Below are 13,726 nucleotides of genomic sequence, written 5' to 3' on the forward strand. Positions count from 1 at the left end.
CAGTGCCCGCCCCCCCCCGGCACCGCCCGCCCTCGGTGCCGATATAAGGCGGCTGCAGCGGGTAGCGGGCAGAGCCGGGCGGAGCTGCGGGCAGCGCAGTGCGGAGTGAGGGAGCTGAGTACCGCGACGGCACCGCACCGCAGGGCGACCTCGGGTAAGAGGGAGCGCCGGGAGCGGTGCTGGGACAGCGCGGGGTGCGGGCCCGACCCCGATCCTGATCCCGATCCCGATCCCGATCCTTAAGGCAGCCTCAGGCAAAAGCCAGAAATCTCCATTTGAACAAAATCGCGGTGTCTGCTACGGAGCGAGTGCTGAGCTACACTAACAAGACCCTCTCTTGCTCTCCTCTTGCAGAACGAAGCTCTTCCTACGCCACTGTGCGGAGATGGAAACGATGCACGAGCTGATCCCCTTTGCTAAAGAGATGCTCAGCCAGAAGCCCAACAGGAAGATGGTGAAGCTGTACGTGCTGGGCAGCGTGCTGGCGTTCTTCGGTGTGGTCATCGGGCTGGTGGAGGCAGTGTGCAGCCCTTTCACCTCCGAAGAGAGGATAGAGGAGGAGGAGGAGAAGAGACCGACCCCATCTCGAGAGCCAGCACTTCCTCGGAAGCAGGAGGATTTGGTGTTGGAGCAGAGCAAGAAATCGTCAGCGGTGCAGCGGGGGATGGTGACCAGGCAGCATGCATCCTAAGGGACCCACTGCTCACCTGAGCACATGGCTCTGCTGCCCCCATGTCCCTGGAGATGGTGGTCCCAGTGATGGTGGTCCCAGTGAGAAGGGCGAAGGTTTGGCTGGATGAGGAGACTGCAAAGTGCAGGACTTGAAAGAAAGGAACGGTTTTATTTGCTGCTGTGCAGCAGTAGGAAAAAATACCTTTTGTTGGTATAAAAATGTGCAAGATGCACGGCATGGTTTCTTATTTTTACTACAGATGCGTTTTACAACGTTTTGCAAAATCAATAAATATTTTATATGGTACCAGTGCTCTCTGGCTGCGTTCATTTCATGGACAGGTTTTCAGATGAGTTTTGCTTGTGCTCTGCAGGAGCCTCCGGCCCCTTCATGAATGGCTGTGGCCAGTAAGCCAACCAAGCCAAGTAGAGCTCCTTCCCCTGGTCCAGCAGCTCAGGGCAGTGTTGGAGTTGCCCGACTCCAGCAGCTGCTGCCTTCCAAAAATGGGTCACTGTGTGGGGAGGAGTTGGCTCACAAGCCACGTTCCCAAAGCTGGAGGTGGGGATGTTCCTTCCGGGGTTATCCGAGTTTGATGGCATAGATTCAGAGCTCTGCCATGTCCACATGTACCCAGAGCTTCTGAAAAACCTGTCCATCCGCCACAGATCTCTAACAGGCTATGGGCACAGCACAGCTAAAACCAATGCTCTGCTTTGGCTGGGATCCTTCCTGAGCCTGACACCTGATTGTGGAGAACAACGTTTGCTCCCCAGGTCACAAATGGAAAAGCTGCTGCATGGACAGACACAGCAGCACAGTGGGAGTGGTAAAAACAAGGACCTGAGTGCTGCCAGCATCCTTAGAGAGCCTTCACCTATTCAAAACCTTCCCAGGGTTAGTTCTGAGCACTACAGATTCTTCTATGTCACTAATGTTAAACTTTGTAGAAAACTGCAGCATAAAGATTCTGACCGTGCTACAAAGCAGTGGAGAAATCATCCTTGACAGGCAGGGAAGGGGGAGAAAATCCCTCTGTTTGCTCAATGCCAAGGGCAGTGGGGCAAGGATAGGGGCATGCATAGAAACTAGGAGCTAAAAGCAAACAGTTGTTACAAACGGCAGGAGGGGCTGGAAAACAAAGCAGCACTGCCTGACAGCCACAACAAACACACAGATCCTCCCAGAGCTGTGAGTCAGGATTAAAATCCAGACAGAATCCACACAGAACTTCTTCTCAGGCTTTGAACCAAGAGCGAAGTACCTTTTCCTTGAGGGAAAAAAAAGAACAGAGTCCAGTTTAAAAAAAAAAAAAAAAGGCCTTGGAGAATGATTTGATTCGGGCTTTAACCAAACCCTTTGGGCTCTGGTGAGGCGGAGTGACCCCAGCACCTATGGGAATTTGGAGGCAAAGAGGGGCAGAGGGTCACAGCCTGCAGCGCCCCGAGGCCAGGCTCCATCGTCCTCACAGCACAACCAACATAACGACAAGGGTCAGCCCGAGCTGAGGATCACGTCTGTCCCGCAGTGCTGGGCTCAACCCGTGCTGCTGGCACACCACGGCCCCGTCCCACTGCATCCCGCCGCCCTCGCCGCCTCTCTGCCATGATCCAGTCACGGGTTTATGAGCTTAAAGCAAAGAGGTTTGTGGCACAATCAAAATAGCTGCTCCTAAGGCAGCTCACGGGATTAGACAGCTAAAGAGCCGCGCCGGCGGTGCTGCAGCCAACTCGGTAAATCCACGTCCTGCTTCTCTGCCTCCTATCCCACACATTGCCCCCCAGTCCATGGGGCTGAGCCGTCTGCTGCCACTTCTGCAACAGTGCCTCGGGCTTCAGCTGGGGCTGTAGATCAGGTGAGCATCGATGACTGACGCACAACGACCGTATGAAGTCCTACTTGAACTATATGGTGACAAACTCAGTGTGTGTGGGAGATTGGTAGTCCATTAACATCACTGTAACTGTGATGAACGGCAGACTCGCCAAATGCAGCAGACCAAAGTGCTTCTGCAGACGTCCCAGTCCTTGGCCCACAGCAAACCTCTCCAACAAGGCAGCTTCCAGCCCCATCCCTGAGCCCCCACCCTGACACCCAATGGCACAACCCCCCCAAAAAGCACCTGCCACAACCACGTGCCATCAGCAAAACGCATCCACGTGGCCCAGGTTTGAACTGCAGGGGGAAATTGTGACCGGGATACGCCGGGGAGTAACCAGGCAGGATGTGTGCTGCACAGCCAGTGCTGCGAGGACATCTGAGGCAAGCACAGGGAGCATCTGAGGCTGAGTTAAAGCCAAGCACTGAGGGATAAGCTCTCGAGGAGAGCCACGCGTTGCCCAAGGTGCAGGACATCGCTGGAGCCACCCAGGGTCAATTTTATTGCCCTGCTTCCTTTAGGACCTGTCTGAATGCAGTTCGCCCTGACCTGTAGATCTGGTGCATCAAGTCCTCGGGCAAATTGCAGCTGGCACAAGATCTGACACCTATCTGCCTCTGCCAACCTGGCAGCACAGCCACAGTGATCTGATTTCAGCTCAGGCCCTTGTGGCAGAGCTGGGCACCAGAACACAGCTGCTCTCCTGCCCAGGATGTTGGCTTCAAGGGCACAAGCTGAATGTCTTTGGCACGCTCGCCTGCTATTTGGAGTGTGGGCTCTGCATGTTTTGAGAGCTGCCAGGCTAAATTTAGGGGCCCAGATAAGGATATCAGCCTCTCCTACCCAACAGCAAGGGCATCCAGGAACATGAAGAGTGGCGAAGGCGCAGGGCAGCTGCAGCACCAAAGCAATGCATGGAGAAAGAAACTCCTGATTTGGTCACACAGGAGAAAAAATAAATGCCGTGCTTAGAAATGGCCCAAACTGGACAGGATTTACTCTAAAACAGCAGTGAGTGCAAGCACAAAGTCAAACCAAACTATCCCACTGCACCACTGCACTATCACACACCAAGGGCACCCCTATCTGTAAAGAAAGACCTGCATTCATGGTAAAGAATGCTGGAGTATGAGGAAGGGTCTCATGTCTACAGGATAAAGAAAAATGAGGGGAAAAGAAGAGGAAAACAAGGGGAAAAGTGAAATTCTCTATATTTAATAAAGTTTTGCTAATGGGTTAAAAACAGCCAAATATCCCTCAAAAGGGAAAACAAAAAGCTGTATTCTAGTTCCTGCCAAGTGCCTCTGTGTCCCCGTGGTGCATGCAGGAGCCTGCCTCAGTCCCAGTGCTGGAAAACACTGGCTGCAGGGGGCTGGGTGATGCAGGAGGGACATGTAGCAGGAGGGGACACACAGCAGGAGGGAGCAGACAGGAGGATTCAGGCAGGGCTGTTCCCCTTGCAGTGATCCCTATGAGGATCTGGCAGCAACGCAGCCAGAAGCAGCTCCATGAGGCTGAATTCAGCTCCTGGGATCAGAAAATGCCTCCACAGCCTCCTTGCCTTTCTCTCACTTTCTTCGCTCCCCGCCCTCCAGAAGAGGTTAAAAACAAGTTCTTAAGCAAAACAAACCCAGAAAAAGCTCTGAGTGGGAGTGAGGCGCAGCGATGCCAGGTGATGAGGAGGGAGGGAAAAATCCCCATGGGCAGCAGAGCGCAGCTGGGGTGGGGGCTCTGCAGCATCCACACCAAGGCTGGCAGCTATTGCTTACCACAACATCCTCATGCTATGTAATAACAACAGATTACAACAGCAGCTCCCCCCACTCGCAGGACGGATGAGGCAGGGCTGAGGGATTTGTTTTCTCCAGCCCAGCAGTGAGTTGAATGCCCTGTGATCACAACCCGAGTTCAAAGCAAAGGGACTCAGGAAGGGGCAGAGCTTCTGCAGCGCTGTTCTTGGACCAAATGTGGGTGAAGTGATCCTTATCAGGAGAAAGTTGGGTCTGAAGTGAAAGAGCAGAACTGGGAGCAGCGAAGGCTGCAGGGAGCACACGGTGCCCACCTCCTGCAGCAGTGTCAGTGCTCTGCAGGGCAGCTCCCAGCCCTCTCACACACCATCAGTGGTGGCACTGGGTTTGCTGCTGCCTGGACATAGCAAGGGAGCGGATGTGACATGTTTTTCCCTTGGACTGCATTCACTTACAAATAACAGCAAAGCTCCCGCAGCGCTCCAAGCAGGCAGCACAAGGACTCTGACTTCTCTGCAAAAAAACCACAACACTCAGTGCTTGGCTGCAGGCCTTTCGGTGCTCCCCTTGGAGCTGGGGGTGCAGCCCTGAGGGGGTTCAGCTCAGCCCTCTCAGGAGCAGGGTGAGGTGAAAAAGCAAATACTGCATCCATGGTTTCCTCCCTGGGATGCAGAGAGGTGACTGCCCTGCGTGGAGGGTCCCATCCAGATGGGTGCTGCAGCTGCACGCATCCAGAGCCAGCGGGCATTAAAGAGGAGCCCCGGCCACCTGCAGCACTCTGCCTCTGATGTTCTCCGAGTGAAACTTGATGCTGTTCAGCAAGGACACACCTCTTCCAGGGTGTTGTGCAAAATTCTGCATTTTAACGTAGGGACAGGAAATATGAACAGAGCCGGGCAGAGCCCGCAGCAGCACCACTGGTTAGGCCACGGCTCCCCAGCTCCGTGGGAGCAGATCGAAGTGTTCGCTTCTCTCACCAACCCCACTGTGACTTCTCAGTGCTTTGGGAGCCACGGCTCCCGCACCAACAGGTTTTGAAGGATTGGCATTGCTGCTGCGTCCGGGAGCAGCTCTGCAGAGGCTGTTTTCCTCTTCTCCTGCTTTATTTCCTACGATGGGTTTGTTGCAAAAGATTCTCATCCCCGTTTTGGGACTGGTTTTGGCCTTCTGTTTTTATTCGTCGAGGGAGAATTTCAAACCTGGTGAGTATCGGAGGGGAATCTGTCCTGAAGCAAAATACTAAAAGCCACATTTGAGCGTTTGGCACGGAGATGTGCAGAGGTTGGACCAAGCCTTTGTGGCAGGGCTGAGGATGGAGCGCAGTTTTAGCAGAGATCTGGACTCAAATGGAAGAAGCAACACGCAGCTCCCGGAGGAGCAGGGAGGCTTCTGAAGCAAAGAAGGCTTTGAGCACTTTGCGTTCAAGCGTAAACTAAAGTTTCGTGGTTTTTAAATGTTGGATTTTAAGTTCTGCAGCATGCACTGATGGGGTGTTTTTCATTGCAGAATAGCTGGGGTGTTTGTAAGTTGCGTCCTGACGTGTGAAAAACTGTTGAAGGAGCCAAGAACTGTGCTGTTATGGTCAGTTCAAGCTGCAGCTGCTTCTGGGTACAGCATTTTCAGGGGAGGGAAAGGATGAGCGGGACAGAGCACGAAGATCTGCATTCATCTTGCCATTCACTTGAACTTGAAGGCATTAGGGGGCTTTATTTTCTTTTCAAATAGGGTTTGGATAAATTAAACTCCTGTGCCTTGGTCCCCAGAGATGCTGAAAGGGAAGCGTGTGATCGTCACCGGAGCGAGCACCGGCATTGGGGAGCAGATGGCCTATCACCTGGCACGGATGGGAGCCCACGTCCTGGTCACGGCACGGACGGAGGCAAAGCTGCAGCAAGTAAATGGCAAGCTGGGCACTCACACATGCACACACAAACACAGGAAGGCCAACCTCACATTGCAGGGATATACGTAGATACGGTTGCATGGAACTGCAGCGGCACAGACAGCAGATGCGTGCAGTTCTGCTCACAGGTGTGCAAAGTTATGCTCTCCAGAGCTCCTGCATGCGCAAAAATGGCCTTCCTGCAGGCACTCACTGCACGCCCTGTGATGTTTGAATTGCTCGGCGAAGTACACATCTCCATATGCACAGGCTGCAGCCACACACACCCTCATTCCACTGCAGTGATCTATCAGCTCCCGCTTAACCTACACACACAATTCCAGCACAGACCGCACTGATAAGGAGCCAAACCGCCTCGGGCCATGTATTCACCAAAGGAATAAACTTCAAAGGGAGCCCGAGAGATTCAGAGGCTCCCAGAAACCCTGCAGTGAGGTCTGGGGGGCTGAGGCGTGTTTTGGTGAGCGCAGCCCCCAGTTTGCAGGGCCTGATGCGCCGCGTTGCATCGCAGGTGGTGGAGAGGTGCCGGGCGCTGGGGGCCAGCTCAGCACGGCTGGTCAGCGGCAGCATGGAGGACATGGCCACCACCCGGCAGCTGGTGGAGGTGGCCGAGGCTGAACTGGGTATGTCTGCAGCTCCCCAGCACGCTGCTTTGTTGCTGTGCGCCACAAAAGCAAAAAGAAGCGGGGATGGGAAAAGGTTTCCCCTAATTCTGCGCCCTGCAGCCCAGCCTGCATCGCTCCAGCGGAGCCTAAACTGCCCTCTGGATTTCATCCTCATGCCCTCGTAACATCCTGTCCTGATATCACAATCCTGGGTTTCATCACTGCTGCTACCAGGGGCGAAGCCATGCAGCAGCTCACAGCAGCACTGCTGTTGTGGTTGTGGGTCATCACTGCAGAATGGCAGTGCTCAGCTCAGTGCCGTGCCTCCCTCTCCCAAAATGAGCCCAGATAGCTCAGGAGCAGTCTCCCTTTTGCAATGCTATTTGTGTTTCAAACTGGGGAGGGGGGAAAGTCACAACAGCTCTCATCTGGGACGAGTTATTTGTTTCCAGCATGTTTTCATTGGCAGCCACCATCCAGGCCATCCCAGCTCCAGAGATGGCAGGCCACAGCTTTGACCCCAAAAAAACAACCCCAAGTGACACTGACCCCAAAACATTCTGGTTGCATTTGTTCTGCTGTCAAGAAAGGCTCCATCCTGCCCACAGCAGCCCCCTCCCACCCAAAACTAACGCCCACTCCTCTGCTTCCAGGAGGCCTTGACATGCTGATTCTTAACCACGTTGGCAAGTCGTACTTCAATTACTTTGATGGGGATGTTGGACACGTCCAGAAGCTCCTGAACATCAACTTCCTGAGCTATGTGGCCATGACAGTCTCTGCCCTGCCCATGCTGAAGCAGAGCGGTGGTAGCATCGTGGTGGTCTCCTCCATGGCAGGTGAGTGGGAGCGAGGTCTGGGATGTGGGATTCCATGGGTTGGTTTCTGTAAGAAACATGTGCACCTCAGAGGAGCCAGAACTACTTAACACACCCAAAGCAACCAGTTTCCAGATCTTTTTCGCATTTTCTGATGCAATCCCACTGCCCCACCTTGCTCCCTGAGGAACCCGGTGATTAAATCTCACACCCAGCGGTGCAGCAGAGCTCACGTAGCTCCAGTTCTACAAAGAAAAGGAAAAGGGGAAATGCTGTCATTTCTCACTGCACTGTTCCTCTGACGGTTCGTTGTGGTTTGCCAGGTCAAGATCCTGCAAATGTTTGCAGAGCCTTTTCTAATAAATTTCTGCTAAGTCAGGAGATTAAATTAACAGCAGCTGCAGCCCCCGCACTGCTGGCTGCTGGGAATCAGCTCCACTCAGCACCCAGAGGCAGGAGATCAAACTTTGCTCCATGGCTGCTGCCTGTTGCTCACACCTGAGCAGAGCTGTGAGATGTGCTGCTGGACTTCAGACTGTAACAGAGCTGGAGGCTGACAGGAATGCTCTGTAGTCCTGCTGCTCAGGTGCCAGGGTGACATTTCCCCTAACAATGAACTCCCTTTGGCTAAAATTGTTTATCTGATCAAGCACAAAACAGAGGCTGATGTGGTGCAGCTTTCCATGCTTTAATGGAACTTCACTCTGTGTCCAGGTAAAGTTGGGTTTCCCTTTACGGTCCCTTACTCTGCAACTAAGTTTGCCCTGGATGGATTTTTCAGCTCCCTGAGGCAGGAATTCAGCATCCAGAGCGTTAACGTTTCCATCACACTCTGCATCCTTGGCTTCATTGACACTGGTAAGCTCCATCCGTGCCATCTGGCTGCCCAGGAACTGAGCATCACATGCCCAGCTTTGTGCCCTCCCCTCCTGTGCCCCCACCTCCAGTGCTGCTTTTCCTGCTGTAGTGGGAGCGAGTGCAGCATCACCTCTGCTCTCAGCAGGCTCCTACCTCTCTTCCAACAAAAAACAGACTCCAGACTGATCTGTTTCCCTGTGCTGTACTCAGGTAGGATACTAGGACAAAGGTATGCTCAGGAAGAGCAGTCAGGCAACGGCTCAGGCTGGGGAGTCACCATCCCTGGAGATGTTTGGAGCTGTGGAGATGTGACACTTGGGGACACGGTCACAGTGGGGATGGCGGGATTGGACTTGGGGATCTTAGAGCTCTTTTCCAACCTTAAAGACTCCGTGGTTCTATGAAAATCATACACCGTGCACAGGCTGGGACAGCCTAAAATTCAGTGAGATTCAGTGGAAGTACTGGGCACGCATCTGCCATTAATCTTATCTGATGCAGCGAGCTACAGGAGTGAAAGCAATGATGGGAGCGACTTGAAGCTGCTTCTGTTTTCCAGTGCATACACTACATTTAAGTGTAGGAATAAACGAGGCAGCTCCCCAGCAGGCAAACCATCAAAAGGACAAGCAGAGGGCAGCCCTACTGAAACCTCTCTTGTTCCTCGACTAGAGAACGCCATGCGCGCGGCCGCCGACGTTCTCCTGATGTCCCCGGCTCCCAAAGAGGAATGCGCCTTGGAGATCATCAAGGGAGGAACCCTGCGTCAGCGCGAGGTCTATTACCGCTACGCATCCACCAAACTGCCGCTGCTGCTGCGGGATTGGGCCGCCGAGCTGCTGGATCTGCTGGTGCGGCAGCGGTACCGACCCGAGCGGCTGCGGGCGGCCTGAGGGATGCCACCGCCGGGCCGACAGCCGCCTCTGCTGGCCGCAGCCGTGCCTGCAGCCCTCCCCCGTCAGTTAGCTTTAATAACCGCCTCGCCCCCGAGAGGAGCCGGCTGGGATCCCCGGCTGAGCTGCGGATTCCTGCAGGTGCGCCCTTGCTGCTTAGAAGCGGCCATCCTGGTTGGAGCCCTTCCCCAAAGCTGGGGAAAGTAGCAACTAACTGATTATTAAGTGCAGCTTACTAACCTTGTTGTGTGCTCTGTGGATTTTTGTTGTTGTTTTTTGGTTTTAATCTCTTTTTCCATTACTAAGCGCTGCTGCGAATGGGCATCGTTCCACTGACCCGCCTTTCTTTAATTATTGAACACTGCAATAAACCATTATCTCATTGGAAGAATAACAGTCTAGCTTGTTTTTCATTTAGCTTAAAGTCCAAGTTGCAAATCTATTCACCAAGTTAATTCTTTGGGGTACAGTCCCTTACACAGACACTAACTACAAAATGCCCCTGGACACACAGTGCTGCTTCGGTGTTGCCCTAAGCCATGAGCTCAGTACTAAGCACAGTGCACTGAAGGCAAAACCTCAGCATGAGCCTGCAGTGCTGTGACACAGCTCCCCTCACCCCAGCACTGATATCCAACTGGTGCTTCCATCCAAAATCACTGCCCACCCTTCTGATCGCTGCCTGCTGCAAGATGAAATGAGAACCCCCCCCCAGGCCACTCCCCAGGATCACTTTGCTCCTCACTATCCATAGCAAGCTGGAGCAGCACCTCTGTTCTCCTTATGTTGACACCCAGTGTGCACAGAGCAGGTTTTGCCCTTTAAATTTCTCTTCGGGAAAATTATTTGCGAGGCAGTTTGCCATTTGCTCAGGCAGGTGCCTAGCACTGACACAGAGCACCTGTCTTCATTATTCACCTCTTGGCTCTTTAAGTGCCTTTCACACTCTGCCTCATTGGGTTCCTCAAGAGAGAGTGCAATTTTGTGGGTCTAAGAGCCACACAGGAGCTGTCAGCACTGTGCCAATGGTGATGTTACACAGCACATGCCAAAAACAGCAGCATAGCCAGCCCTGTTCTGCCCAGTATCTGTATGAACCTGCATCTCAGTGGTCACTGCTGAACAACAAACCCTCGTGGCACCAGGGAGGAAGGGAAAATTGGGCTCAGTTTTAGATATGAAGTGGAAGAGAGAAAGCTGAGAGGTCTGAAAGGGGGGACACGGGTGTCCCAGCCCCACCAGCAGTCACCGTACAACGAACCCGCATCTCCATCAGGCAGCAGCTTCCCAGGGTGGCCTCACAAAACACCCTGGACATTGACAGGAGGAGAAGGGTGCAAAGAGTCAGCACAAAGTCCAGCACAACGCCCTCTATTAGGTTAATATTTGCTAAACTGCAGGGAGCACGAAAGGAATAGGCAGCAGCAGACCTGCGGGGATCAGCTCAGAGCAGCCACTGCTCTCCCCGGCCACGCGTCTGCTCCAACCCGAGCGCTGGCAGAGGGATGGGGCTGTTCCTGAAGGTTCTCATCCCCTTGTTGGGGCTCGGGCTGGCCGTGTATTTTTACTCAGGACCTGGGAATTTCAGCGAAGGTAAGTCATTGAAAATGCACGCTTAGCAGCAGGCAGCCGGGTTGCTGCCCAGCCCGCACCACTCGGGGGCATCCAAAGCAGCTGAAAAGCAGAGCACAGGAGGTGCGGGCGGTGGTGAGCCCTCCTCCCCACGCAGGAGCAGCTCATGGGGTGGTGTGTGGGTCTGCCAGGCTCGCATTCTTGCTCTCAGCAAACGGATTTGTTTTGGAAACATGCAGTTAACCGCTGTAAATATTTACTCTTTTTTCTTGTCAACTCCTGCCAATTGCAGAGCAGCTCCACGCTGGGCCGGAGCCCGGCTGGGGGCTGCAGCAGCAGCAGCTGCATCCTGCAGCGGCACAAAGGAGCCGTGCACGGGGGTGTGGTACAGGCTGTGCACAGCCCTGAGCTTTGCATCCCCTCCAGAGATGCTCCGGGGAAAGAGAGTGATCGTGACAGGAGCCAGCAGTGGCATCGGGGAGCAGATGGCGTATCACCTGGCACGCATGGGAGCCCACGTGCTGCTCACGGCGCGGACAGAGGCCAAGCTGCAGAAGGTGGGCAGCAGGCACTGTGAGCATGGCTGCAACACAGACCCCCGCGGGCAGGCAGGAGCTCAGATACCCACCCATCCCGTGCTCACAGGGATGCTAGATTCCAAGCAGGCTCCCCAGCACGCCACCATAAATTGTATTTTCAATGCTGACAGCACAGCATTTCTTCCCCCATGGTATTCAGCTATTGCAGAGGAAACGCCCCTCTGAGCAACATCCCCCCAGCAAAGGGAGAAGGGTTGTCAGCCACCCCCAACACCTCAACCAATGCCACTCTCACTGTCCCCAGGTAGTGGACAAGTGCCTGGATCTGGGTGCTGCATCTGCCCGCTATGTGAGCGGCTCCATGGAGAGCACAGCCTTTGCTGAGGAGGTGGTGAAAGAGGCTGAGATCACCTGGGGTGCGTAGCAAGTGCCCAAACCCCGTGCTCCACTTTGGGGACATCCTGGCTGCCACAACACAGCCTGGGGCTGAGATGCTGACTGCAAACATCCAACACACTCTGCTTCCAGGAGGCCTTGATATGCTCATCCTGAACCACATTGGCCACAGCTTTTTTGACTTCTTCAACGGTGATGTGGATCACGTGCGGAAGCTGATGGAGACCAACTTCCTCAGCTACGTGGCCATGACCGTATCTGCCCTGCCCATGCTGAAGGAGAGTGAGGGCAGCATCGTGGTGGTCTCATCCATTTCAGGTGAGCACATAAGTGCCCGTCTCTCCCTGCCATGTCCCTGCCTCGTGCCTTTCCTGTTCATCTCTGTGCATGCATTGCAATCAGGGCACTTCTGCAGGCTTACCTGCGTGACCACACGTTATCACACATTTGTCCTACGCAGGTATATATGCAGGAAAATGAGAACAGTGCAGCCCACAACAAAGGTCTCTCATGCCATGTGCTGTGCTTTAAGCACTCCTGCATTTCTTTCCTTCCCTAGAGCATTTAAAATAGGTTGCTCACACCACAAAACTGCAGCTATGGGAAAGGCAGGGGCAGGCAGAGCCATGCAGCCCTGCACCCACCCAGCACAGGTGAGCTCTGACCCTGTGCTTCTGCCCAGGTAAAGTTGCCTCACCCTTCACCGCTCCCTACTCTGCGACTAAGTTTGCCTTGGAAGGATTTTTCAGCTCCTTGAGGCATGAATTCATCATAGAAAACGTCAATGTTTCCATCACGCTCTGCATCCTGGGCTACATTAACACAGGTAAGCTCGGCACCACCGAGGCTCACAGACAAAAATGTGGACCTGGTGCAACACAGCTGTCCTTCTGTCACTGCAGAGAATGCGGTGCGGACGGTCTCACACGTCATTAAAGGAGCACCAGCACCCAAGGAGGAGTGTGCACTGGAGATCATCCGGAGCGGGGCCCTCCGTCAGCGTGAGCTGCACTACCCTGCCAGCATCGTGACCCCAACAGTGCTGCTGCGGGACTTTGCCCCTGACTTCCTAGATGGCCTCGTCAGGAGCAACCTCCGTGTGGAAAACATCAAGAGAGCACCGCCGCCCCAGGGCTCAGGGCATTAGCACAGCTCTGAGCAGCCAACACTTCCCCAGGGGCAGTGGTGCCTCCAGAAAAGCCCACCCCAAAGCAGTGCTGGGGATATTTCTGAAGGCAGCATGGCTGGGAACTGTCTGCACAACAAGGGGCACTGGGAGCCTACGACACAACATAAAAATGTTTATTTATGCTGCCTGTAAATGGCTCCTCACAGGCAGTGGGGGTCCCCAGAAGGGCTCTGCAAGGCCAGAATTAGGAGCAGGCTGGGGGATGCAGGCAGCACCCAGACCCCAACTGCTCCGTGTGCTTCGCTGCATCTCACCCACATCCCTCCCAAAGGAGTCAGCCAAGAAGTTATGGATATGGAAGGCACCAGACCTGTAGAACACAGCCTTGTGCTTCTGAAGGAAAGATGGTGGGATTCGGAGTGGCACTACATGAAGATCTGCAGTGACCCAGTTCCAATTAAATATTTTAAATAATAATAATAAAATTATTTAGACTGGAGACTCACGGAAGAGGATCATAAAGCAGAACTGCATGGGTTGAGCTCTGAACTCCTTCTGAGAAGGGATTTGGGCCAACCCCCATGAACCAACCAGCAAAGGCAAACAGTGTCCTCACACTACAGTGGTTTTTGCCTGTACCCTTACTTCTGAGCAATAAATCCTACACTACTTTGTGACATCTCTGGTTTGAGTTTTGTTCCTCTTCCACTGGAGTA

The 13,726-nt window shown here is 53.9% G+C and overlaps 3 protein-coding genes across 9 annotated transcripts; all 3 read left to right on the forward strand.

The window, feature by feature from the left end:
- On the forward strand, nucleotides 1-979 carry G0S2 (G0/G1 switch 2). 2 transcript variants are annotated; one of them, XM_010724157.4, is made up of 2 exons: nucleotides 1-154; nucleotides 355-979. In XM_010724157.4, exon 2 carries the CDS (start codon nucleotides 386-388, stop codon nucleotides 689-691), a length of 306 nt encoding a protein of 101 aa, XP_010722459.1. In that variant the 5' UTR covers nucleotides 1-154; nucleotides 355-385; the 3' UTR covers nucleotides 692-979.
- A 4,149-nt stretch (nucleotides 980-5,128) lies between these two features.
- On the forward strand, nucleotides 5,129-9,768 carry LOC100550364 (11-beta-hydroxysteroid dehydrogenase 1). 6 transcript variants are annotated; one of them, XM_019623216.2, is made up of 6 exons: nucleotides 5,129-5,499; nucleotides 5,804-5,878; nucleotides 6,023-6,191; nucleotides 6,712-6,823; nucleotides 7,459-7,644; nucleotides 8,338-9,297. In XM_019623216.2, exons 3-6 carry the CDS (start codon nucleotides 6,063-6,065, stop codon nucleotides 8,883-8,885), a joined length of 975 nt encoding a protein of 324 aa, XP_019478761.2. In that variant the 5' UTR covers nucleotides 5,129-5,499; nucleotides 5,804-5,878; nucleotides 6,023-6,062; the 3' UTR covers nucleotides 8,886-9,297. The 6 variants fall into 6 exon arrangements, with proteins under 6 accessions (XP_019478761.2, XP_019478760.2, XP_085066473.1 ...); XM_019623215.2 differs by having other exon boundaries at nucleotides 6,061-6,191; XM_003212926.5 differs by lacking the exon at nucleotides 5,804-5,878 and having other exon boundaries at nucleotides 5,132-5,499; nucleotides 6,061-6,191; nucleotides 8,338-8,481; nucleotides 9,154-9,768.
- A 1,000-nt stretch (nucleotides 9,769-10,768) lies between these two features.
- On the forward strand, nucleotides 10,769-13,684 carry LOC100550517 (11-beta-hydroxysteroid dehydrogenase 1-like). The gene is made up of 6 exons (XM_003212927.5): nucleotides 10,769-10,967; nucleotides 11,373-11,503; nucleotides 11,790-11,901; nucleotides 12,014-12,199; nucleotides 12,564-12,707; nucleotides 12,784-13,684. Exons 1-6 carry the CDS (start codon nucleotides 10,880-10,882, stop codon nucleotides 13,026-13,028), a joined length of 906 nt encoding a protein of 301 aa, XP_003212975.1. The 5' UTR covers nucleotides 10,769-10,879; the 3' UTR covers nucleotides 13,029-13,684.
- Nucleotides 13,685-13,726: the final 42 nt, after the last annotated feature.

Source organism: Meleagris gallopavo, chromosome 28, assembly GCF_905368555.1.
Source record: "Meleagris gallopavo chromosome 28, MGAL_WU_HG_1.1, whole genome shotgun sequence".
In the NCBI taxonomy this organism is placed as follows: domain Eukaryota; kingdom Metazoa; phylum Chordata; class Aves; order Galliformes; family Phasianidae; genus Meleagris; species Meleagris gallopavo.

What these genes read in the sequence shown, in the direction of transcription:
- G0S2 (XM_010724157.4), top strand. Translation starts at nt 386, where the DNA reads ATGGAAACGATGCACGAGCTGATCCCCTTTGCTAAAGAGATGCTCAGC.
- LOC100550517 (XM_003212927.5), top strand. Translation starts at nt 10,880, where the DNA reads ATGGGGCTGTTCCTGAAGGTTCTCATCCCCTTGTTGGGGCTCGGGCTG. An exon ending in ACCTGGGAATTTCAGCGAAG is followed by an intron (nt 10,968 to 11,372) that starts GTAAGTCATTGA and finishes CATCCCCTCCAG; the next exon opens with AGATGCTCCGGGGAAAGAGA. An exon ending in CAGAGGCCAAGCTGCAGAAG is followed by an intron (nt 11,504 to 11,789) that starts GTGGGCAGCAGG and finishes CACTGTCCCCAG; the next exon opens with GTAGTGGACAAGTGCCTGGA.
- LOC100550364 (XM_019623214.3), top strand. Translation starts at nt 5,412, where the DNA reads ATGGGTTTGTTGCAAAAGATTCTCATCCCCGTTTTGGGACTGGTTTTG. An exon ending in GAGGGAGAATTTCAAACCTG is followed by an intron (nt 5,500 to 6,060) that starts GTGAGTATCGGA and finishes CTTGGTCCCCAG; the next exon opens with AGATGCTGAAAGGGAAGCGT. An exon ending in GGTGGTCTCCTCCATGGCAG is followed by an intron (nt 7,645 to 8,337) that starts GTGAGTGGGAGC and finishes CTCTGTGTCCAG; the next exon opens with GTAAAGTTGGGTTTCCCTTT.